At 43.7% G+C, this 24007-nt stretch overlaps 1 protein-coding gene across 2 annotated transcripts; it reads right to left on the bottom strand.

Annotated features, from left to right (window-relative positions):
* Positions 1 to 536: 536 nt before the first annotated feature.
* On the bottom strand, positions 537 to 23203 carry DCAF4 (DDB1 and CUL4 associated factor 4). Of its 2 annotated transcripts, none has more exons than XM_084629912.1 (14): positions 23091 to 23203; positions 21691 to 21808; positions 20281 to 20372; positions 19234 to 19391; positions 17585 to 17667; positions 16711 to 16813; positions 15184 to 15327; positions 14376 to 14425; positions 12674 to 12753; positions 10531 to 10626; positions 10323 to 10420; positions 9406 to 9582; positions 7894 to 8008; positions 537 to 6383 (listed from the first exon to the last, which is right to left on the bottom strand). In XM_084629912.1, the coding sequence occupies exons 2-14, from the start codon at positions 21798 to 21800 to the stop codon at positions 6169 to 6171; spliced, it is 1521 nt and encodes a 506-aa protein (XP_084486038.1). In that variant the 5' UTR covers positions 21801 to 21808; positions 23091 to 23203; the 3' UTR covers positions 537 to 6168. The 2 variants fall into 2 exon arrangements, with proteins under 2 accessions (XP_084486038.1, XP_084486037.1); XM_084629911.1 differs by lacking the exon at positions 23091 to 23203 and adding an exon at positions 22861 to 22994.
* Between the last annotated feature and the right edge of the window lie 804 nt (positions 23204 to 24007).

Here is a 24007-nt window from a genome sequence, read left to right as displayed (position 1 = left end):
GGCTAAAGCCCCAAGCCCAGGCAGGCACCTCCTGCAGGACTGAAGCCCCTAGTCCCACCACAGGGCAGAAGCCCTGAGCCCCCCTCCCCGAGAGTATGGTAGATGAAAAATGGGGTGGGGGGTGGAGCATGTGGCTCCCAAGCCGTGGTTTGGCCACCCATGATATATATAGTTTGTAATTTTCCACAAAAGTGGAAAGGTCCCTATCCTTTGCTAATCAGTTTGTGCAGGGCCACAGCCATTGCCACCCCAGTGCTACTGCTAAGGGCTTAAGAAATGAAGGTTGCTGAGTAGTTAGCACAAAGTTACAGCAGGTGGAGCTAAAAATGATTGCAAGCATCAGTTTTCAAATGAAATCAAAAGGTAAAACAGCTGCCTGGCTTCAGGGAGGAAGCTGCCTGTGAACAGCACTATTGGGTAGAGCAGGGCAATGCCAATTGTATATTTTACATTTTTAAAAAAATACTAAAGAAAGGGGAGGGGTCTTGCTTGCCTGCTGTTGCCAAAATCAAATAGACTATTCATTTCAATCCATGTTACATTTTTCAGCAATAGCAAAACACTCAGATTTTATTACAGAACGAGAGGGTATCATACCATGCATATGAAAATTACAATCTTTCCCCCAAACATCTCTGCTTATTACAGAAAACTATCCTGACTCGTGTATTTTGTTAGTCACCGAGCATAAGCCACATAATGCATTTTGGGACTATTCAAGTTCTTCACAGTGGAAAGACTTCAGCGGAGAGATCTCAGCAATGCCAGAACATAGGAAAATTACTGTAGTCAAGCCTTGCAAATCAACAATTCATGTGACAGGAAGTTAATGTAAGTTAACAACATGGCAGCTGCCAAAGAGCAAGATCAGTTATTGTAACTAAGCAATGAAGTGTATTTAGTTTTCTGACTTTTACCATCTGTTGAAATGACCACTACCAGTGTGAACAATTCCCTTACAAAAATCCAAGTATATGCTGTAACAGTAACATCTCCAATGTAATAAATCATTTGATCACTGCATTGAATTACAGATTAAGTCACTAATTAATGTAGTTTATATATTGCATAAATAAAAATGTATCCGAAAGCTCTGCTGTTGCAAAGCTGGGCTTGTAGAATTCAGCTTCCTTTAGAAATCACAGTTTCACTGGAGTTAAATAAGTTCCCCCCCCCACCCCACTTTTAATTGTAGAAATTTCCTTTGGGAGGCTTAGGAACCTGATTTCTATTACTTCCACATGGGTGTTAAATTCTTCCATTTCTACTCTGGAAAGCAGTTCTAAAGCATCAGACTGGACTTCTTAATGGGAAGCAGTAGTACCTAAAGGGTGGCTGTCAGAAAAACATCACAACTGTTCATAGCTACAGTGATGATACAACAGTGACAGACAGCGTGCACAGCTGTGGTCTACTGCAGTGGCCCCCAAGCTTTCTTGTGGGAATAGCATATTGCTTCTCGGCGGCATTTTAGTGGCGGTGTGTCCTGCGAGTGCACAAAAAAGCCCCGGCAGGCACCATGGCGCCCGTGGGCACCGCGTTGGGGACCCCGGTCTACTGGTTGGAACACAGTCAGGAGACCTGCGGTCTGTCAAACTCGGCCTCTGACTGACTTGCCCACACCTTGAAAACATCACTTAATCTCTCTGTAACGGGAGGATAATAATTTTGTGAAGTGCTTTCAAATCTATGGCTGGAAAAGGCAATCTAGAGGAAGTAAATTGTGCTGTTAGCAGATAGGTCTGGATCCTGCAAACACTGATGTAGGTGCTTAAGAGTAGGCACATTGAAGTCAATCTGACTACTCACACGCTTGAAGTGATGTACATACACAAGTGCTTGCAGGACTCAACCTGAAATGGCACCCACCCCTGCTAAACAAGAACACCATTTACTCAAAGGGCCATGTTATGAACTTTTGTTTTTAAAAATTCATTTTCATTAGCAAATCTTTAGTTAAACAGTGGTATTCAAACTAGCCCCTGCCATTGCTCTTACTTTGCAAGACCTACATGTGGAGCAATGAATGAATGTGAAAGGCCAGGAAGCTTAAACTGACGTTCGATTCATTCCTAGGGCACAAATACATTTTCAGCAGGAGATGAGGGCACTCAGCATTTTACAGGATTGGGCCTACGGTTCATAGTCACGCACATAATAGCAGAGCCACTGACGTAAATGAGAGTTTTGTCACTGGCTTTTGTGCAGCCAGGACTTTTCTCCATGGTTCTGCGGTTGTGGGCAGAGAATGAAGGAAAAGCAGGCAGGGAGAAATACTGCAGCAGTTGCACTCAGTAGGAGCAATACCCACCTTGTCATTCCTGTAACTTCTAGTTTTGGGGCTGCCATTTTTCAGTGTTCCCTGTGTGACTTGTGGAGCTCAATGCTAAAAGAGAAATCTCATTCAAGAGCAGAGAGAAGGGACTAATAAGAGGATCGTATGCTGCTTTCAGTACCTCATGGCACACACACTAACATGTTTCATTAAGGTAACAAAGATGGACTCATTCTCTGCTGAAATGAAGCTATAACCATAAGGAGAACAACTGGGTGTCTGTAAGGTTCTTTACTTCAGTAAGCCTAGAGGGGCTCTTCTCAGAACTTCTGCTCAATTCCTGTATCCATGCAGTCCCGACCCCCAACAGATGTCAGCTACAGTGCTGTCCGACCATGGCTTGCCCCTGGATTAGGCCCAACTTCTTCCCCTCACTCACTGGGAAACTCTGCTCTTGTTGCTTGGAGCATGTCCATATACTGGCATTGGATAGCAGCCAGCTGGGAAGGACCCCACCACAAAAGACGTTGAGTTGTGCTTTCTTTGGAGGGTAGAGGGAAGCAGGGAGCAAACAATTGCTGCTGGTCCTTTAACAGGGAGGGAGGAAGCAGCTGGAGCCACTGCTGTTTCTAAAGGAAGGGGAAGGAGCAGAGTGACCTTTTGGAACAGACAGAAGAATGAAGGGCCCAGCTATAGGAGGGGAAAGCAGAGGGGATAGCAGTAGCCACAGCCAGCAAAAAGTTAAGTGCAGGTGGTAGGTTTAATTGTGGCTAGGGAGAGAGGATAGACTTGACTGGAGATAACCTTGATTTATTAATATTACCATAGCACCTAGGAGCCCCAGTCTTGCACCATATTGGGCTAGGTGCTGTACAAACACAAAACACAAAGACAGCCGCTGGCCCCAAGAGCTTACAATTTAAGTACAATACAAAAGATAATGCACAGATACAGACAGACAAGGGAACACAAGGATACAATGAGACATTGGCCACCATGATAGGCTGTGGTCTCAGCACATCAGCAGCCTAACTATTGGCAAGTTTTTTGCAGGCATCATGGCAAAGGAGGGTTTCTAAGACCAGCGTGAAGTAGTTTTGAGGATGTTTACAGGAAGCCGCTCCAGAGCGTGAGAGGCAGCAGGTAGAAAGCATGAAAGTGCATGTGTGAAAAGTGGGCAATGGAGATTGGCATGACGCCGGTCCAATCAGAGGTGAGCACTAACGGCTCCATAGCAATGAGAGATGATTGGTAGGGGTAGGCATAGAAAATGAAGGGCCTTGAAAGTGAAGACAAGCCACTTGTTTGATGCAGTCTCAGAACCTATATAAAATAGAATGCAACAGGGAAGGAGGAGCCAGTGTAGAGATGCAAAGGGAGGGGTGACATGGTCAAAGCAACAGGCAAGGAAAAGTATCTTTGCAGCAGCATTCTGAACGGTAGTGAGAGGGGCAAGACTGCATTGGTCAAGCCAGAGAGAAGAATGTTTCGGTAATAATACACAATATGAAAGCCTGGACAAGAGTTTTATCTGTGTGAATGGATAGAAAAGGTTGTACCTGAGAGGAGATGTGTGGAAAGAATCTGCAGGATTTAGATGTAGGCTGGATATGAAGACCTAGAGAGGCTACCTACAGGCCAGAATGACAGGCAGGGTGATGGTGATATCCACGGGAATTGAGAAAGGGAGTAGTGGGAAGGGAAGATTTAGAGTTCTGTTTTAGCCATGTTGAGCTTGAGCTGATCACTAGACTTCCATTAGGCAAATGAAGAGTGTCACTTGAAGTTAAAAGTTTGTGGTTTTGGTAGCATGGCAGTGCAGGTATTTTTCATGAGGGCTAATAGGCTTAGTCCTTGGACAAACAGGTGTTGGGGAAATTTTTAAGCTCTCTTTCTCAGTCTTCCTCATTACGAGTAGAGCCCTGCGCAGATATAAAATTTGAATTAGCATCCATCTGCGATCCACAAAAGTGGTCTGTGGATATCTGCGGATTTGCAGGGCTTTACAAATGAGTGAGTGAACAAGCATGCCTTCTGACTAGCAGAGACCGAACTTGAATGACTTCAGGTCCAGTCTGGGCATTTCCTGCTAGACCACAGTCCCTCTGCTGGGACATCAGGGCAGAGGAAGTAGATTATTTTGATATTGGAGTAGCAGGGCACTGGGACCTTTCCTTTCTAGCTGCCTTACCTACTGGCTGCTTCAAGACCCAGCTACTGCTGCTCAAAAGAGGTTATTCTAGTGCCCTTAGCCACTGCCTGCACTCTTGGTCACATCTTGTTCCCCTGCACCCCAACCCTTCTTTTGCACCCCCATCACAAGCTTAATTAGAAGCCTTAGCTAGAGGACTTTGGCAGGGGGTGGGGATGAATGTGTGTGCAGGGGCTCATCATGAATGCTTAGCTCATGGAAACAGCAGCCACAGCAACTGAGTTTCTTGCAATTTAATGGGCTTTGCCTGAAGGGGAGTGAAGAAAGCACTAGGAAAAAAAACAAGATGCCTTCCTGCCACACTCGTTTTAGCTGGGGTTCCCACATCAATGGTACACAAATATTACAGAATCCGTATCCTATCCAGGATGAGGATCTTGACTAGAGCTGGGAGAACAGTAGGGAAGGGGGTTCTAAATGTACTGCTTTAAATTCAAGAATGAATTTTGATTCAATGGAATTCATAACCCCGTTTGTTTTACTTTCTATGAATGTTCAAGCAGCTCAGGGGATACTAGCAGAAATGCCTGTACAAAAGACATTTTTAACTTCAAATACTCCAAACACCAATTCTCAATTGAACAGCAGATGGTAACAGTCACCATTTGTACCAAGTTGTACTGGATATGGAAATCACTTATCCAGTCCAACTGAAAAACAGAAACAAACAATCTAAATGACTTAAGGATATAACCAAACAAAGCATGAATTGAAAACTGCAAATATTCTCAACAAACAGCTACAAGCAGGCCAAGAATTAGTAACTGGAGGAATTAGCCTAGTTGTTTGTTCTGTAAAGTTAATTTGAGAATTTTTCAGTCCATATGCAAAAACATTACGAACAGGGAAGACCTCTATGTATATTATTCACTGGCATTTGTCCAGACACAATACTCCCACTAAGTGACTTTTTTTCCAGTAAAGGAAGCATTCTCCTTAATGTTTCACTGTTCTAGCAGGGACAGAGTTTTGCGTTTCAGCAATAAGTGGTGGTGTGGATAAGAAATCTGAAGACAAAGATCCAATGGCATAGAAAAAAGAGGGGACAGCATGCTGTGTTGGGAGAATGCAGAGAGCATCAGAGAAAGGAGTAGAAAGAGGGGGGCTCAGAGAGGCAAAGTGGCTAGGTCTAGAAAGACACTACACAAAATATCAGTGAGTATGGAGCCCTGTGGGATGAAGAGAACTCCGTATATTAAATACATTCACTGTAATCTCTGAGGTTGCTTGTGTTCCTGGAAGCCTGACTGTTCCAGTTTTAACCAAATTTCTGTCAGGTATTAGACAGCAACCTTACTTCCTGGTCTGTCTGGGGTGCTCTCCTCCCATTTGCTTTTCATTTATCTCCCTTATTGGAGAGACAGTAGAACAGTTAGCTTTTTCTATGCAACTTTTGCCAATGAGTTTCAGCTACTGGCTGAAAGTCAGATCCCACAAATGATCCTTCCTTCCAAACTCACAGCTGAATTCTATATGAGCAGTTCATCACTTTTATTTACAACTGCCTGGTAGTTTTAGAGCCGATACAGTAGAAATTTGCTGAACCTGCTGAGCAAAGTTCAAAACTCCACACACAGAGCAGGCACACAACTTGAGTCAGTGCAATGGTGACAATAAGAGGCCACACTTAACAGCTGTCTCTTGAGACACCCAGGGGGGCTGGAAGATCTGTATCCCTGGTCTAGGGACAACATGGATTATCTGAGTTGTAGGAGAAGTGGTAGAGATCCTGCTTGACTGCCATGAGCAGGCCAGGAACTCCTCGGCTGCCTCCGAGTCTCGAAGAGAACACCACACTGGGGATGGAGTCCCTGGACGATGGGTGTGGAGAGGGAATCATTCTGAGCAGATGGGCATCTTGGAGACCCCAAATTCTTGTGTAGCAATCCTGACCAACTGGGGAGGAAAAAAGCACTACAAATCAGGACAAGGAAATGCTTCCACACAAATGATCATTACCAGCTTTGAAAAATTCTGATCCCAGAAGAGAAAAAAGGTATTTAACACACTAACAAAAGAACCATTGCCCATCTCCATCCATGCAGGGAAAAAACCCTGAGCTCCTCCAAAAAGGAAGAACATCACTCAAATATTTTACTCTACATAGGGTGGGATGGATAAAAATAACTGTAGGCAAGAGCTCAAACAAAATCAGGCAACACAGAGCTTAGTACGTCACTATCCAAAGCAGTATCCCAATTGCTAGGTTCTTTATTATCCGTCATAATGAGAAAAAAAAGAAGCTCTTACCATAATTGTGCTGCTTACAGAGAATTCAAGAAAATGAGAACAAATTCAGGAATATCTTGGTGTTTCTATACCCCCTGTAAAGGGGTCCCCTTCACTGCAACAGCACCTCCTGGTGGCCAGGCATAGTGTATCAGCTGTCATTTGGTGTGGCACCCCCTAACGACATGCGCTCTGTCACGACAGTGGTGCGTCTTCCCATAACCCAGCCCTCTGGCCAGGTCACAATATTTATGTCTGCCCCTTTTGGGGTAACAGAGTACAACCAAACTGTAGTCCAATTACCTTATTGTAGTCTTCTGTCTCTAGGCTCTGTTGTCCTTAAACCCCTTACTGCAGGTGGTTTCACCCTACCTTTCTCGGTGGCTAGTAGGGGAACCCAGGCCCTCCCTCTGCTATGGGCTCAAACCCAGAGACCTTGTAAGTTGGCAGCCAAGGCATACTCTCTCAGACTCTTTGCTGCCTCCCTAGACTGCTTCCTACCTCTTCTATCCCCCCACAGAGTGACTGCTGGCTCTCTCCCTGAACCCCCTTTCTGCCACAAACTTCCTAGCATTATAATCACAACCCAGCCCTTCCTCAGTGGGGCTTCATTATCAATTAAGCCTGGCTCTCTCTCTTGCAGGTGCTGACAAGCATCTTACCTGACTTCTCAGGCCCACATTAATCCCTTCAGAACCTATGTGGGGGTACACATCCCATCACATGCCCCTTCATCCTACTGTTTCCTTTGGATATCAAAGAAAAGACCCAATACACTCCTGTGATTTAATATGACTTACCAGGATGTCTATCCTTCCATGTAAAATAGTTACCCTTTTTATGGCCTCATGAAGAGGTTTAGCACTGTTTTCCTTTACTTCTAAATCGAACACTTGCCACTTTCTCTCCCATTTTGTCTTCCAATGTCTTTCCTAACTTCTGAATGAGAAATCCTACTGGCTGGAGCATATCTTTTGAAACCCTCATCCATCCTCATAATTAAAATGCATCCAAATAATTTTTGTTTTGAGTTATGCAGTTGTGGTTTATTATTCTGTTCCCAAAGCCAGAAAGGAATGAATGCCCACGTAATTTCCAATAGCCTGTCTCTACAAATGCCCCACATACCTGGGTGTAGAGAACCAAACATACATGCACTACAGAAAAGCTGACACACCTGCTGTGACAAGGCCTTCCTTCTCATTTATTTGCAGAGGGAGAGTAGCATATTCGTTATGATGGCCCTCGTACTGTTTCACACACTTCACTGCTCTCAGATCCCATAGCTTTATCTGCAAGTGGAAATGGTAATAGAAGAGAGGACATTTTAGTGAAGCGGGGCAATTTTTGACAGTTTTTGCTGGTGATAGGGAGAGAAAGGAGTAGACACCCAAAGTTTTACAAACTTCCAAGTGAATTCCTTCAGTTTTGGAATTACCACCTAGCTACAAGTGGACACCATTATTTGAAGCACTGGTTTAGGATACTGCCTGTGAGAAACCACTTATAAAAAGGCTCGTTCCATTTGTTTTACTGCAGGCAACTTGTCTAGTGGATTGAGCAAAGGACTGAGTTTTAATTTTGCTCTGCCACAGAATAGTTGGGTGGCCTTGGGGAAGTCACTCCACCCCCCATCTTGGGTCAGGGAATCCCAGTAGAATTCCAAGTTCTTGAGTGAGCGTGTTGTGGCTATTTCAGTTGTGGAAGTAGATAAAGGGAATTTGCATGCAGGCCTCTATATTGAGCAGGAGTCAGGCTAACTCTAGCTTTAATAATGCGAGATTTGTAGAAGCGAGGATAGTGCAAAGTGAGTGGAAAACAACTGTGAAAGAGGCTGTTGTGACCTTGTATTAGATAAGACTAGAATGCAGACTATAAGAGAAATGGTAAGAAAAATAAGAGATCATGAAGGAATATGTATAAAGAATCTGCAGTTGTTGCTTATTATTGTCAGTAATAAAGGTATAAATACTTGCTCTAGTTGTTTATCTGGGAGAGACCTGCGTAGGTGGGGGAAACCCTCTGTCCTAGTGCACTCTCTCCCTCTGTGCAATTGCTTGAGGTAATAAAGTGTATCTGATTTGCTGCACCCAACCTGAGAGTGAGAACTGTTTTTCTCCGTGCTTATGCACCAGTTGGAGAAGACAAAGGCCATGTCTAAACTAGCAAGCTTATAGCAGCACAGCTGTTTCGGTGCAGCTGAGCTGCTGTACAATCACTCATGTAGCTGCTCTATGCCGATGGAAGAGAGCTCTCCCGTGGACATAATTAAACCACTTCAATGAGCGGTGGTAGCTATGTCGGCAAGAGAGTGTCTCCCACTGACGTAGCGCTGACCACACCAGCGCTTCTGTCAGTGTAACATATATTGCTCAGAGGGGTGTTTTTTTCACACCTCAGAGTGACAAAGGTTATACCAACAAAAGTGCTAGTGTAGACATAGCCAAACTCCAAGTATCTCAGAAACACGAGTAAAGAGCGGAGAATACACACATCTGCAAACCGTTCACAACTTCCTTCTGACCAATCAGTGAGCTGGAAAGCTTTGAGAGATTGAGTAGAGGACAAAGAAGAACTAACACACTTCCTAAAGACAGTGGCATCCTCTTTCAGGTCTGGGGTGGGACTTTGGCAATGGCCAATAGAACATATGAGACACTATCTAGTTTTCCATAAAAAGAAACTCTACCTTTCCAGCCATGTCCGCTGCCATAAGATAGTACTCAGCTTGGAGAAGGCGAACAGATGTGACTGCTGAGTCATGGAAAAGACGGACAGCTTTCCAGCTGTGACCCCTCCGGCTGCGCTGACGAATGTCAATGCTGAAAACCTCCCCTGAACGGCAGCCATTGTACAGCACTGGAGTCTAGATGAACCAGAACATGCAGGGCGATGAGTCTTGTAACATTTAACAGTATCAAACAGGTTTCTCTAGTCAGTTGTTGTGGCCACTTTCGTAGGAAGGGTTCAAGTAATAAGATACCCCTTTACTGTAGTGCCAGAATAATATCACCGTACATGGAGGATGACAAGAACCAGAATTGCATAGTCACGTTGTAAAACATTGCAACCAACTTAGGACTTTCATTCTGCTTTCAAATATTTAGCAGTAAAAAAGCAATGGAAACTTGGTCTTGTGGTTAGATCGGGGAAGGGGAGTTGAGTCTCTTAAGTTCTAGTTCCACCTTTGCAACTAACTTTGACTGAGCAAGTCATTTAACCTCTCTGTCCTTACTTTCCCCATCTGTAAAATGGGAACAATACTGATACTTAGTGTGTGTGAAGTGCTTTAAGATGCATTATGACTGCAAAGCCTTATTATAATTCCTTGCATTTGTTGTTTCACTTTCTTTTTAATCCTTTTCTATTTAGCAAAATTGATTCCCCCCCATCCCACCCCACATTTCCAATGGAGCTTGAAATCAGCGTAGCTTATTTTTGTTGCTTTTCCATGGGCAGCCACATCATCAAGTGTCAACTTCATTACTGAGCAGCTACTGAATCCACCACAAAAAGGAGTCACAGTGAGTATAGGGCTGCTGGTTCCACAAAATCAGCAATGCGTAACATATCCCTAAGAAATCAAAGACCCATGTCCCTTTCTACCTGGGTGGCAAACTGTTGTGCCAGTACATCACTGCTTGTTCCAAATGTCTGCCGGTGACCAGTCATTGCATTGGTCACAAGGACTCGCCGCATCAGACCTAAGAAAGACAAAACAAACACATGGCCATCATTTGGGCAATACAGCTTGGAGGCAATGATGATGCAAATCTTTCCTCTTGAGAAGTAGTACAAATACACTCCTGCTTACCTGTGCTGAAGCAGTTATCAGCCTGGGGGTTCAGGCACCAAGCACAAGACCAGGCAGTGGAGATCTTGAAGCTGCACAGCATTCCAGGCTGATCTCCTATGGGTGGCAACAGGGATGAGAACAAACTGTGAAGCCCTCAGGCACCACAAGGAGATGTGGGAGGAAGCTTCAAGTTAACTATGCCCCTAGAAAATTTCACCAGGCCGCTGTACCTCTTACAACTTTCAGGGTTTCTGCTTCCAGTGCACTAAACCACCCAATTACAGGCGTGCTGCTACCCACCCTGTTCTTCTGGAAACAAAAGGTTGCTCCACCAGATGCTTGAGTGATTGCCGAAGAACACTGCCATTAGAACTACTCTGTAGTCAAAGGCAGGACTCTGGGGGAAGGGAGGGAAGACTGAAAGAAATAGCTACATAATGCACCCACATTCTCAAGGTTTATAAAAACTGGGTATACATAGTGCTTTAATACAACTGCATTGGAACAAGGACACCATTTCGCCTTCCCCAAGAGCCAAAGCCTATCTACGCCCCTGCCTCTCCCCTTGATGGAGAATTCATAAGGATTTTCAGAAAGTAGCACGTTGGGCACTGAAATTATGTTTATGTGGGGGGAAGGAATGGGGGAGAAGTGAGGAAGGGTCTTGTTTGGACAAAGCTTTGAACATGCTACACGGGCCCCCCATCTGCTGAATGAGCAAAGTTTAACTATATAGCAACAAGCGAGATTTGTACTGTGTTCCCTCAACTCCCAACCCAGTTCAAAACCAACCCACTGACAGTTCCTAAGTTTTCAGTTTTTATTCACTTCACACAAGTATGTTAAGACCAAGCCCTCAGCTTGGGGTTAGAGATGCCACTGTAGGTGTCTTATGTATCTGAAGGCAGTGATTTCCAAAATTAGCTTAGAACAGTGGTCCACAAACTGTGGGGCATGACCCCTCTAAGGGGGCACAGTGGGGCCAGCCCCCACAGGAGGCAGGGAGGGAGCACTAACCAGCCCCACTCTGCCCCCTGCTTGGCTCTGGCCATGCCCTCTACCGCAGCTGCAGCCCCGTTCCTGGCCACAGCTCCAGCCTCAGCCCCCGACCATGGCTCCTGACCACAGTTCAGGGTGTGTGTCTGTGCATGGAGAGGTTCCATTACGGGTAAGGACGGGGCACAATGGAAAAAGTTTGGGGACCACTGCCCTAGAACTACTTTTGTCATACTGGTAAAGTATCCTGCAGTCTTCAAACAGCAACCCTTCCTGTTAGCACTAACTCTTTGACTGTTTTTAAAAAGCCTCTGGAAATAACTCCTGTATTTTCATCCCATCAAGGTGCTTTACATGTTTGTATTCATCAGACACTTCTTTGGTGTAAATTTAACAGTGGCCAAACTTGCACAGGACACAAAAATTAGAGATGTACCAAAATTACACAATGACACTACAAAGAGACCTGGAGAAAGCAGCATAGTGAGGACTTAAGTCAACTAAGGGAGATTCCACCCTTATGAAAAGGAACAGCACAAATACAACATAGGGGAATGTAGCCAAACCCATCAAATTAAAGCCAATTTATTTTAACCATCTCTCTTTAATATTCATATGTTTTCATGTGATTGAACACTATACACAGTGCCTGTCATGGGCTGGGAGATCAGTACTGGGAGAGGAGCAGAGGGACTTACAAGAGGACTGCCATCTCAAATAGTCCCATCAATAAACGTATGTGAACAATTACTGTGGGCAAAGGTCATACCTGGGAGAACAACTGTTCACTGGTTCACTCCATTTGAAAGGACCAGATAGTTTGAGTGAGCACCTTTTGGGCTATCTATCCAGGTTCTATGCATTAAGGGAGGCCAAATAACTTACATAGGGAAAATTCCAAATAAGTATTTACTTTATAGGTGAGTACATTTTCTGCCAAGTACCATACAGTTAATATCTGATGCCATAAGCTATCCTTGTTAACTAGTTCCTAAAGTTATTACTATCCAAATCAGTTCTTGGGCTTCACTACACAGTGTTAATATTCATTCTTGTGATGCTTACAAAACCACTCGAAGTATTAGAGAATGAAAATACAGAAGTCATCCCTCATTTAGGCCCTGTTCAGACTACAACTTCTAACCAGAACAGAAAGGTATTCTACCTGGGTTAGAGTTGCTGAATAAGGATGCTGGAAGCAGACTGGCACAGCCTGGAGTTTCTGCAATCCCCATGAGGCACAACTTGCTGGAGGCTGTTAAAGAAAAGCAAGATTTCTCCCAGAAGTGGCACATGTTGCATAAAATTACTCGGGGGGGGGGGGGGGGAGAGGGGGAGGAGAGAGAGAGATGCCTCTGAAACACTGGTACACATAATATCCTGTCCTTCAACAGTGCCTCTTAGATTAACTTTAAAGTGATTTACAGTCACTAATGAATTAAGCCTCATCACACCCTTCTCTCATAGGACTTAGAGAACAAGATCTGCAATTCTATGATTCTAGTTTTAATATTTAACGTTACCCAACAGGGAAGGAGAGTGGGAGGAATAATAAAATCTTTCCTGGTCTTTCCAGTCATAAAATAATATCATCGACTTCTAGAACTTTGGAGAGTGAAGACATAAAAAATAACCTTTTACCAACTACTTTGGGTCTGTCTTCCCCAGTGCATACATTTTTTTAAAATTGGGTTGTATCACATTGCCCTCTGGAGGTAGTAACAGGTATGAGCAGGATTTAAACTTATTTTTCCAGATCAGTGTGATGAAATTATGATCAGATAGATGGGGGAGAGCGAAAACTCCAGGCCTGCTGCAGTGCAGGTCTGAAACATGACTCTGAAAAGTCCTCTTCCTCTCCCTGTAGTATGACCATGACACTCTGCTCCCTTGCTCTATCCACTGGCTTCTTGCCATTGTCTGAATCATTTTTTTGAACTCTTTGTTCTCCCTTTCAAGGGTCTTCAGAATCCAACACTTGCCTACATCTCCCCTTGTTTGCTAATACTCCAGCATACACCCTTTGTCTGCCAACAATCTCACCTCCATGCTCCTTTCACATTCTCCCATTTGTGCCCCTGCACCTTCCACGCAAGCCTCCGTCAGTACAGATGCACATCTTTTGTGTAAGCATTCTGCCACTAACCTCTAATCAGACATTCCCCATTGCCAATCCCAAACCTGACACCCTGATGGGTTCACAAAAGAAAAAAACACTTTTCCTACCCCAGCCCATTATTTTGTCATTTCTGCTATTTCCTCTCTATACCCAAAAGTGATTTGATGTAATTTATTCGTTGTGTTAACTCTGAAGGTTAGGTTGTAAGATACTTGTCTTTTGCCTTACTATATATCTGAATGCTGCCATGTGTACTTATGACTTAACAGCATACTTTCTTTCAACTTTAGGGCTTCTCTGGTTATTTTCCAGTGAACCATTAAGCCCTTTTGAGACCAGTACTTGGGATTTCTTGTTGATAAGTGGCTGTCAGTCAACCCGTGGAACTCTTTGCCAGAGGATGTTGTGAAGGCCAAGACTATAACAGGGTTCAAAACAGAACTAGATAGTTCCTGGAAGATAGGTCCACCAATGTCTATTAGCCAGGATGGGCAGGGATGGTGTCCCAAGCCTCTGTTTGCCAGAGGCTGGGAATGGGCGACAGGGGACAGATCACTTGATGATTACCTGTTCTGTTCATTCCCTCTGAAACACCTGGCATTGGCCACTGTCGGAAGACAGGATACTGGGCTAGCTGGACCTTTGGTCTGACCCAGTGTGGCCGTTCTTATATTCTGTTTTGTGAAGCAATTTGTTGTCTTGTGGAAGCAAGCCTGAAGCTTTATTTATTTATTTTAAAAAAGGATATAAAACGTGAGAATCTTGATGAGTCAGCGATGCCCAGCACACAGAATTCACCTACAAACAAAAGCAAGACAGACCAATACTTGCCGTCTCCTGTTTAATTCAGAAAAGTGAATTTTCAAACATTCCACATAAGTCTGAAAAACTGAGCACACCCCCTTAGTATACTGGAGAATGCCAAGAACATCCTGGAAACAAACTAGTGATGACTAGCCCAATAAAGAGAGACAGGCATTTCAGCCTCTTGCTAACACTTGCATGAAGTAGAAAAAGGTCAGTACCCAAAAAAAGCCTCCCCAAACCTGGATGGGTCCATTCAACACATCTCTTAACTAAGACAGGTCTTCTCCATGGAACTGGGCACCTACAGGTTGTTGTATTTTGTCCTAAAAGTTCTTCCCATTCAAAGAGAGGCATGGGTTTTTTTGTTTTGTTTTTTTGTTTTTTTTCTTTCTTAAGAAGAAACAGAGCAAACAAATCAGCAGTAGAATTAATCCCTCAAGGCCTCTCTTTTCAAGTGATGCCAAGAGTAATTCTGTGGTAATATACTGCTCATGAAAGGTACTGGACTGACTGCTTTGTAACACCGTTCTCCAAAAGCAATTCAGGAGTATCAGAGCTCAGGTCTCTGTGGATTCTACATTTACTCAATCCCTTATTGCTGGATTCTTCCATTCTCTCTTCCTTCCCCCTGCCCTGCCCTTCCCTCCCCCCTTCCTCATTTCCACTCACACATCCCATGTTACAACATTTTGAGAGTTCCAGAACAGAAGGAAATCCTTCTGGATGAGGAGCCAGTGGAAGAATGGTACCTTGCGGTTTGTGAAGTAGAGGTTGTCATACATCTCCACGGTGAGAGAGTCCTTCCCTAAGCCACTGAGGTTGATGATACCATATTTACACCCTCCATGCTCTACATCATTCACAGTGAATATCCGCTCACAAGCTGTGTCTGCCTGCAAAAGAAGTGCATCACTGTGGGCAATTAAACTAGACCTGGCTTTAGGTTGTCTGCTTGGGTCCCCAATGAGAAATCTATTAACTGTGCTTTCCCACCACCACCTGATTGCAGTTCAGCACCACAGACACTGCATGTGTGTGGCCATCTGCATTCTAGAGAAATTCACTAGAAAAACATTTAAGATATACCATTTTCCACTTCAACACCTGACAATAATGAATGCTGTCTCTTATTGGCTGAGTTCTGGGATGGCACTGTGGACAGATGTTGCTGTCATGTGGAACCATAATCAGTAAGTACAGGCTCCAGCATATAAATGGGGCTCCGCATAAAGAATTTTCATTCAGTGTAAACGTAGACTTTTCTGTCATTTGAAAGCCTCCTTCCCCTACTGGATCAGATTGGTGTCCTTGCAATCAAAGTGCTGGTCTTGAGTTCCAGATTTTTCTCTCATTTAAACCAGTGGAAATTTTCAGTACCCCCACTGGCTTCAACAGCTTTCACTTACATGGACCAGATCGGCAGAGAGCTTCCAAGGCAGCCTCTGTAAGATGTCTGCCCCTAAAAGCTGCTTCACACCACAGCACCAGTCATAGCAGGAGCCATGGAGTAGGGGTAAGTTCAGGGCTTCTCAGCCTGCTTCTCCTCACTCCCATCTACATAGCCAGAACTCAGTGTGGGTGAGCTTCCCAGGTAGCCTCTGCTATCAGAAGTTCTCCCCCAACCCACAAAAACCCCCTTCAGATCCAGAGACTCGTGATGTCGCTCTTAACATCTACACAGACTTTTTGGACTATAAAATCTGCTCTATTCACAGACTTAACTCTTTCACCCCCATTCACTCCATCAATCTCATTCTTTTCCCTTTCTTCTCCCTCCCTTGTTATACTCCATTACCCACCAACCTCTCCTCCTCTCTCATCAGCAGAGCTTGACAATTATCTTCATGACCTTTCCTCCCACCCTTCACCTGGCTCTGTCTTTGCAGACTGTAAGCTCTTCAGGCTAGGTGTTAAGAAAGCACCCAGCACATTTTGGGCACTACTACAATATAAATAATATGTAATTGAGAGCAATATTTGACACAAGGATTTATTCATTCCACCAAAAGAGTGGAAAACAGTCAGTGCAGACTGCTTAAAGGAGAATGGTCACAAGGAAAAGACACCATATTCATACTTAGCTAGTCCCAGAGCTCCCCAAGTCTGGAATACCTTCTGTATGGGAGGAGAAACTGCCAATACAATCTGCTACAAAGAAAAGCACTTCCCAGTATATATAACCTATATGTTGGGTCATTACAAATCCCAGAGCTCACAAAAAAATAACTATAGCCAAGTGCTCTCTAGCCTTAAAAATTGAAGTGCCCATAACATACCACTATTAGTTTAAAATTGTTGGTTCCAGTAACTGAGGAATCTGGGCTCCGAATCTCTACTTTCCTCCTTTGCATGCAGTTCACCTTTAATTCGTGGACCAATCTATAAACGAAAACATGTTTAACTATGCGGATATTTAATGCCAATGAAAGGAATTCTGGGTAAAAGGCATTGAGATGCTTCTTTATCTCAGCAGGTTAGGCAACAGGTAAACAGCCCAGGGAGCTGGCGGGTTGCAGCCCCACCAACGTATAGCACGAGCAACCTTCAGATCCCAAGACTCATGAGGTCACCAATAAATAATCTTTGGGGCCCCCCATCTGTACGTACACCAGCCTTGTCACGCCACTGCAATTTCCCAATCAGCGTCAACAGCAGAAGACAGGTTGCTGGCATCTGCTGACACACTGTCTACAGTAGCACTCTCACTTGGACGATTGAAGCCACATAAGTTAAGGAAAAGAGAAATTTCCTGTAGACTAGGTCTGTTAAAGTGTATTTACATAAGGGAAAACTCCACAATATGCTTATAAAGTGCAGGAGAGTATATGTTAAGGATGGGAAATTTCACACTCAAACTATTCAAAACCTGATGATCAGAAAATATTTTCTTGCATCTGAATTCTTGTCATTTTAGGGAAGACTTGCTGAGCCATTCTGTAGGCACGTGCAGTATAAAATGTAATGGAAAAGCTACACAGAAAAACAACAGGATGTCTTGAGAAAAAGGCAGTGTAGACTTTTGTGTCTATTACTGATGCTTCCCCAGCTCTGTCCCTTACTGGAACAACAAGGTACGCTACGAGATTAATGACAAAGAAACGTTAGCAGTAGGACTTTATAGGGTGAAAAAGGGATTTGAAATTATCTTACCTGCAATAATTGGTGGAGCTGAGTAACCCTAACTGCCTCTTGCGTAAGACAAGTGATGAGTTCAATCCAGCTCTGGATGTTTTCTATTAAAAAAGAACAAATGAAAGCGTGCAGTTATATGTTGCACAGGATCAAAAGCAGCCCATGGTCCCTTCATGTCTGGGATATTTGGGGAACAATTTATCCCTAAGCCCTTGTATTTACAAGCTGTTTTTCAAAGAAGAACAAAGCACTTCCCATTTTTTTTTTTTTTAAAAGTCAAAATATGCATTCTGAGGTAGAAAACAAATTAGAAAAGTCTCTGGCTGCTTCCAAACACAAAACTAACTGAATGCCCTTCAGTTTACTGAATTCCTCATAGTATTAAGCAAAAATTGGATAACTATGTGACTATCTCATCTTGAGGTTCGAAATCCATGAACCATTTTCACTACAAAATAATGCCTCAAGTTCTTATTTTAAATCAAAAACTCTGAAATACAATATGGCCACCTACTGCTGCCATAGAAACTTTAGCTTTGGCATTTCCTTTTTTATTTTAACTGTGCAACCTTAATGTTGCAATAACCGAGCTTTTCCATTTGTCATTTTACAGTTGGGCTTTCAGTGCTCATGAAATACTTTCAGTGCTCATGAAAGCAAAAGACTGAACAGTAGACAGAGCTGGAGCAAGGCAAAGCATACCAGGTTTTTACAATCCATTTTGTAGTCTGAACATAGACTGAAAGTCACTTTTTAATCAAATAGGTAGCTGGGGCCTGACTTTCAGTGGTGCTGAGCACCCACAGCTCCCATTGAGATTAATAGGACCTGCAAGTGCACAGCGCCTGTGAAAACTAGCCCACTGATGTAGTCACTTTTTTAATGGAGGCATCGGTAGGCACAGCGAAGAAAGCATATCCTGGCCCCAAATGATAGTATTTACTCTCTCAGAGAATTCATTTGTTCTGAAAACTTAAAAATGAATCAGTTAAAGAATTAAAATTAAACTAAAAATGGGCTCTTTAAGAAGTTTCGCACCTTGTGTCAGATTTTTTTTTTTTTTGCCCCATGATCTCAGTAACAGGACACCATAGAAACATCAAACTTCCCATAATTTACTAAAATCTTGTCCCCAAGCTACATCTGAATAAGTGTTAAGGATTAATCATCATTTTTCTTGTTATTCTTCATAGAAGTTTTTTTCAGCAGATGCTAAAGGACACAATGTTCTACTATAAAGAATTCTACAACAACTGGAAAAAATGACTATTAATCCTTTAAAAAAAAAAATGCACAGGCATGAGGTTTTAGTGAGTTTTATCAGTGAACTGTCTGAAGACTCTGTGACAGGGAAGAATTAAGGTTTTAAGCTTAACCTTTACTGTGAATTTCCTGACTTTATCATACTTGGTTTTGAGATAATTACCTCTTCCCTGTACTGTATTTTACCCTAAATTACTCATTATGTAGTCTCAACCATAACTCCATCTTAACATAGCTTTTGTTGGGGGTATGGACAAATGTTTGAACATTTGACCTTGAACAGCAAGCATTAGAGGCGATTATACCAAAGTTGAAACTGGAGGGTTTTATAACCTGTAGCCCATCCTGGTGTCTTGGGTCACAGCACAGTAAAGTTTAAATGACATTTCAGAGACAGGACCCACCTTCTTTTGCTTTTCCTCCTCTTCTAACAGCTTCAGTCTCTTGCTCTCCATCTCCTTGTACTGGAGGCTCTCTTTGGTGAGAGGGTTGTAGTTATTATGCCCAGGGAGCAGTCGGAAATAGCGGTTCTTTTCAGGGTCATAGTAAAATCCTGGTAGTTCTATAAAGAGTATTTACCAAACAAAATCAGATTGAGAACAAACTTTTTCTATTGTCCTTTGACCTCACCCAATTCCAGAGTAGCAGCCAAGAGACCGTCACTTTGGGGATTCCAAGTCAAAAAGAACATGGAAACTTCTGCTTCCAGACTGGCAGGTCACAAATGGGGAGAGGTATTGATTACATTAATGGCCACCTCAGCAAAAGCCAGACCATGCTCCTACTATCTGCAGAAGAAATGTCATTACAGGGATATGGAGAGGGAGACCAGCAGTAATGGAGATTAAATTCAGCAAATAGAAATGGGGAAACACAGGGAAAGGTGCTCCAGAACAAAGACACGGCCATTCTTCTTGAACATAAATGAGTCACACTGCTGACAAAAAAATTTTTTTTAGGATATCCCAAACACCAAGAACAATGGACAACTGATCATTGACCAAACATAAAAGCAGCAATCCCCTTCCCCAATTACACTTCCCAAATCAAACGCTTAGATACCTACAATCCACGAGACATTTCAATTGTGGACTGGGCTGGCTCACTCAGGGTACGTCTACACAGCAAAGAAAAACCCGCAGCTGGCCCGTGCCAGCCGACTTGGGCTCACGGGGCTTTGGCTGTAGGGCTGTTTCATTGCTGTGTAGACTTCTGGGCTCAGATTGGAGCCCGAGCTCTGGGATCCTCCCATCCTACAGGGAGGTGTTGTATTGTTGTATTTTCTTTGTCTATTTAACATAACTCTTTCAATAACGTAACTTTTAGAAGATCTCTGCCAAAGATGGCTATAGATATTAGAGAGGCGAAGTAAACTATGACAGGATCGTCTGTCTTCATGCACCCAATATTTAGGTGCTGATTTTTGGCCCCTGAACACAATGGTCCCTTACCAGGCACTGGAGAGCTATGACATACTTCGGAAGAGGATCCACTGTTGTTGGTGTCTGCATTCAGTGAGTTCCATGGTTCCTCTTGTTCACACCTAACAATAATGCACTATTATGTTCAGCTTGCAAAACTGTCTTGAAAATTTATTAGCCCAGACGCAAGATCTCCTCACACACCTTTTCTATGAAGATTATTCTAATGAAAAAGCTATTTTGCTTTGCTAAAAACAATGATTTTCTAGGCTTTTTTAGTACAACTGCCCTGAATTTTCTTGTCAATTTTTGTGATTTGCTCTCTTCCTGCCTCCATATTGTTATGTAAAAGATCCACACAAATAACAGGGGAAAACACTGTCTCTACAGTGAATCTGACACCATGGGTGAAACCCTGGTCCCGCTGAAGTCAGTGTGAGTTCTGTCTTCAATGGGGCCAGGATTTCACCCAAAGTGTTTTGAAATGCACAAAGGAAACAAACTGAAGAGATCAGAGAAAATTACTTCTTTATTTCAATTACAGTGAGCTTAGCTATTTCTTGCAACAACAGTAGGTATAAGACTTTAAAAACAGAAGTAAGCTATTTTAAGTTGAGGAGGTCCATACTTTAGGTTGAATTTCCCTGGGTTATTTTCTTAAGATTCTATTTAAAATTATATGCATAATGTGTTACTAATTCTCAGTGTTTCTGTTCATACTAAGCTCTGTAATGGATCTTATATCCTGTCATTCTGAAAGCAGTAGGTCAAGTTGGTTTAGAGGCTGCACGATTTAGTGTTCTGAGAACAGGATTAGGAGCAAGGAACTTCTTAGTTCTAATCCTGGCTCCACGCACTGGCTTTCTGTGTGGGATTGAACTAGTTACTTAAAGGACAACAATTAACATACAAAAAATCACTTCAATCTGAAAGCCTTTTTTAAACCTGTTTCCTCCATGTAGTCGGAGTGAGGGTCCAAATCCTGCAAACACTTAAACATATGTATAACTTTCCATGTGAGTAGTCCCAATAAAATCAATGGTCCACAATGTTTTCAGAATTAAAGCCTTAGTCAGTTTCCCCATCTATTTGTGTGAGTATCTCATAGCAACAGGGGAGAGAAAAAAATTTAATACCACAAAAAATTATCAGAAAGACTCACAAAGGCAGGTGTAATATGTAAACTACTTTTTATTGTAAAAAATGGGCTAGATCTCAAGATAACAGAATCCCTATAAACTTTATCTCAGTTTCCCAATCTGTAAAAAATGAGAAATAATATGTACCTATTTTACAGTAAACATTAACAAAACAAATTAAGAAATACAAAAAACAAAAACAAACAAAAAAAACCCCAAACCCCCAACCTTCCTTCCCCCAAACTACCTTTGTGAAAGGTCTTAAAATCTACAGCTAAAGTATTAAACTGTGTACACTTGCCTTTCAGTAAAGCTACAGTGGTTGTGTCTTCTGTAGTGGTTGGGATGGTAGGTTTGTCTGCAACTGCTCCACCCCTCCTTTTCTTTACTTCTCCAATTGTTTCTTTTCATGCCCGTCACTAAAACACACAGATACATATACAATCAGAATTTCCATTCCAATTGTCTGGAAGGGTTCAACACACAGGGTAGTCTCTTAATACATCATTTTCCTCATATTTCAAATTTGTCTTGACCCACTGCTGGTCAAAACAAAAGAGACAGTGAAGTGAAGGAAGAAACTTATTTTAGGATGAACACAGAGAGAATACAAAGGCCACATACTTGTAATATAAGTAGAGAAAGAACAACAGCTTGAATAATTTAAAAATGAGATTGGACTAAATACTGGAGACAATATAGTATGCAATAATCCCTATTTGGCACATAGGAGAGCAATATAATGACGTAATATATGTTTTCCTCTAATTTCTATGTATGTTTATGTATGAATGCCCAGGTACCTAGAATTTTTGTGGCCCAAATTCAAGCCTGGTGTAAAAAACTGTAAATCAATGGAAATACGCTTGCTAACATCAGGGCTGAATTTGGCTCTATGGAGACAATATGATGGCAGCAATAATATTCTTCCCTGCCAAAGTAAAAACTGCGGTGAGTTAAGTGCAATGCTTTAGATTATAACATCACACACTTTTTTTGGGTGTCAAGTCTCTTTCTGTAAGCAATTAAGATATCAGATTGATGGGAGAAAAAATATCAGTTTTACAAAAACGACTTATTTGCCTGAGTTTTAGTTAACTTTTGGATGACCTATTTGTCAAGCTTGGGTTGTACTGAATATTTTTTTAAATTTAAATTCTGGTTATCTACACGAATATAATACCTGTTTTGTTTTTGAGTATTTTACTCTTGCAGCACGATGACAGAGATGACATTTACATCACAGTAACAATACACATAACACCCAGCAATTCAAAATCAGGAGCGGTGTCCCATTATGCTAGGTGATGCATGGACACCTACAACAAAATGGTCACTACAGGGTTTCATGAACAACTCCCCCCACCGCCCCATGCCCAATAACATGAGTCAGGCTACAGTGCTTGCTGGATTTCCTGAACACAGAGCAGCCAGGTGACGGGCTGTGCTTTTTTATCTGCTCTTCACCAACCTGCTTCTGAGAATCTCCCTCCTGTACCTTCATGCTGAGGACCAGGTCCCTGCTGACCTGAGACTCCCCCCATCCCCGCCAGTAGCCCCAGAGGAGTCAGGGCCCTGACCACGTGCCCCCTGCCCGGGGTCCCCACCCACGGCCCCAGGGCTCGCTGCCCGGCGGAATCATGCAGGAGCGAGGCCCGCACGGGGTGGGGGGACCCCGGCTCCCGCCCGTCAGAAACCCACCTCTTTGGGCCTACCGCTCCCGGTCGCCACACTTGAAAACGGCCCCGCCTCCTGGACTCGGTCCCGCCTCCTTGCCGCTCCCAGCCCGCTCACTGGTTCAACTGTCTCTTGTTGTAGGCTTCTGATTGGTTCTTAACAGTATCTATCATATGACATACTGTTCGCCCTGCCAGGAGAGCACAGGGTCAGGCCTCAGATGATCACTCGCTGAGGCGTGGCGGCGGGAGGGGGCGGGGGGGGTCGTGTCCTGTCACGTGGCGGTCTGACGGTAGAAGAACGCCGCCGCGGGCTGCATCGGGCTGGTGTACGCGGGAACGGGTTGGGGATTCTGGGCTGCGCGTGCGTAGTTGTAATGGTTGGGGGAGGTGCCGGTGACATCGCCTGTGACTGCTTGTCGCGCCGCCGGCCCGACTAGCGGCTCCACCGCAGCCGGGGCCGGGTCTCGGGGGCCCGCTCGTTTGTCTGCTCTCGGCGGAGGTGGCCCGGCCGCACCGGCTGTGCGGTTAGGGCCGGTTTTGTGGGTACCTGCCCCTGGGTAACTGATTCCCCGGCTCGTTTCCCCCGGGCCGCTCAAGAGATGCGGCAGCCGCTGAGGTGGCGATGAGAAGTTCCAGCCGCTCCTCGCCCTCCGCCCGGATTGGACTAGCCCGAGGTCCCTGGCTCCCAGCCGGTCAGGAGTCTGAGCTCCTGCCGCTTGTCCCCGACCCACCACTCCCCGGAGGTTCGGGTCAGGGTTTGGATGTGGGCTTGCTACGGGGTATTAATGGCCTCCTGTAGGCACGCGCATACCGCTGTTTTGTAGGTTTCCTAGCTTAAGTTCAAAGGAGAAACTGAATTAGTAGAACAACCTCACTTCTACAGTGTTTTTTGTTTACACTGAACATTCCTGCTTCTGGGACTGGGAGCCACAATAGCAA

This window comes from Lepidochelys olivacea, assembly GCF_965140295.1.
Source record: "Lepidochelys olivacea isolate rLepOli2 genome assembly, chromosome: 6".
NCBI lineage: Eukaryota > Metazoa > Chordata > Testudines > Cheloniidae > Lepidochelys > Lepidochelys olivacea.
Note: the sequence above shows the minus strand (reverse complement) of the source record. Positions and strands in the feature narration are given on the sequence as shown.

What these genes read in the sequence shown, in the direction of transcription:
- DCAF4 (XM_084629911.1), bottom strand. Translation starts at nt 22,933, where the DNA reads ATGGGGGGAGTCTCAGGTCAGCAGGGACCTGGTCCTCAGCATGAAGGT. An exon ending in CACAACAGTTTGCCACCCAG is followed by an intron (nt 9,583 to 10,322) that starts GTAGAAAGGGAC and finishes TGGTTCATCTAG; the next exon opens with ACTCCAGTGCTGTACAATGG. An exon ending in CAGCGGACATGGCTGGAAAG is followed by an intron (nt 8,009 to 9,405) that starts GTAGAGTTTCTT and finishes TTCCACTTGCAG; the next exon opens with ATAAAGCTATGGGATCTGAG.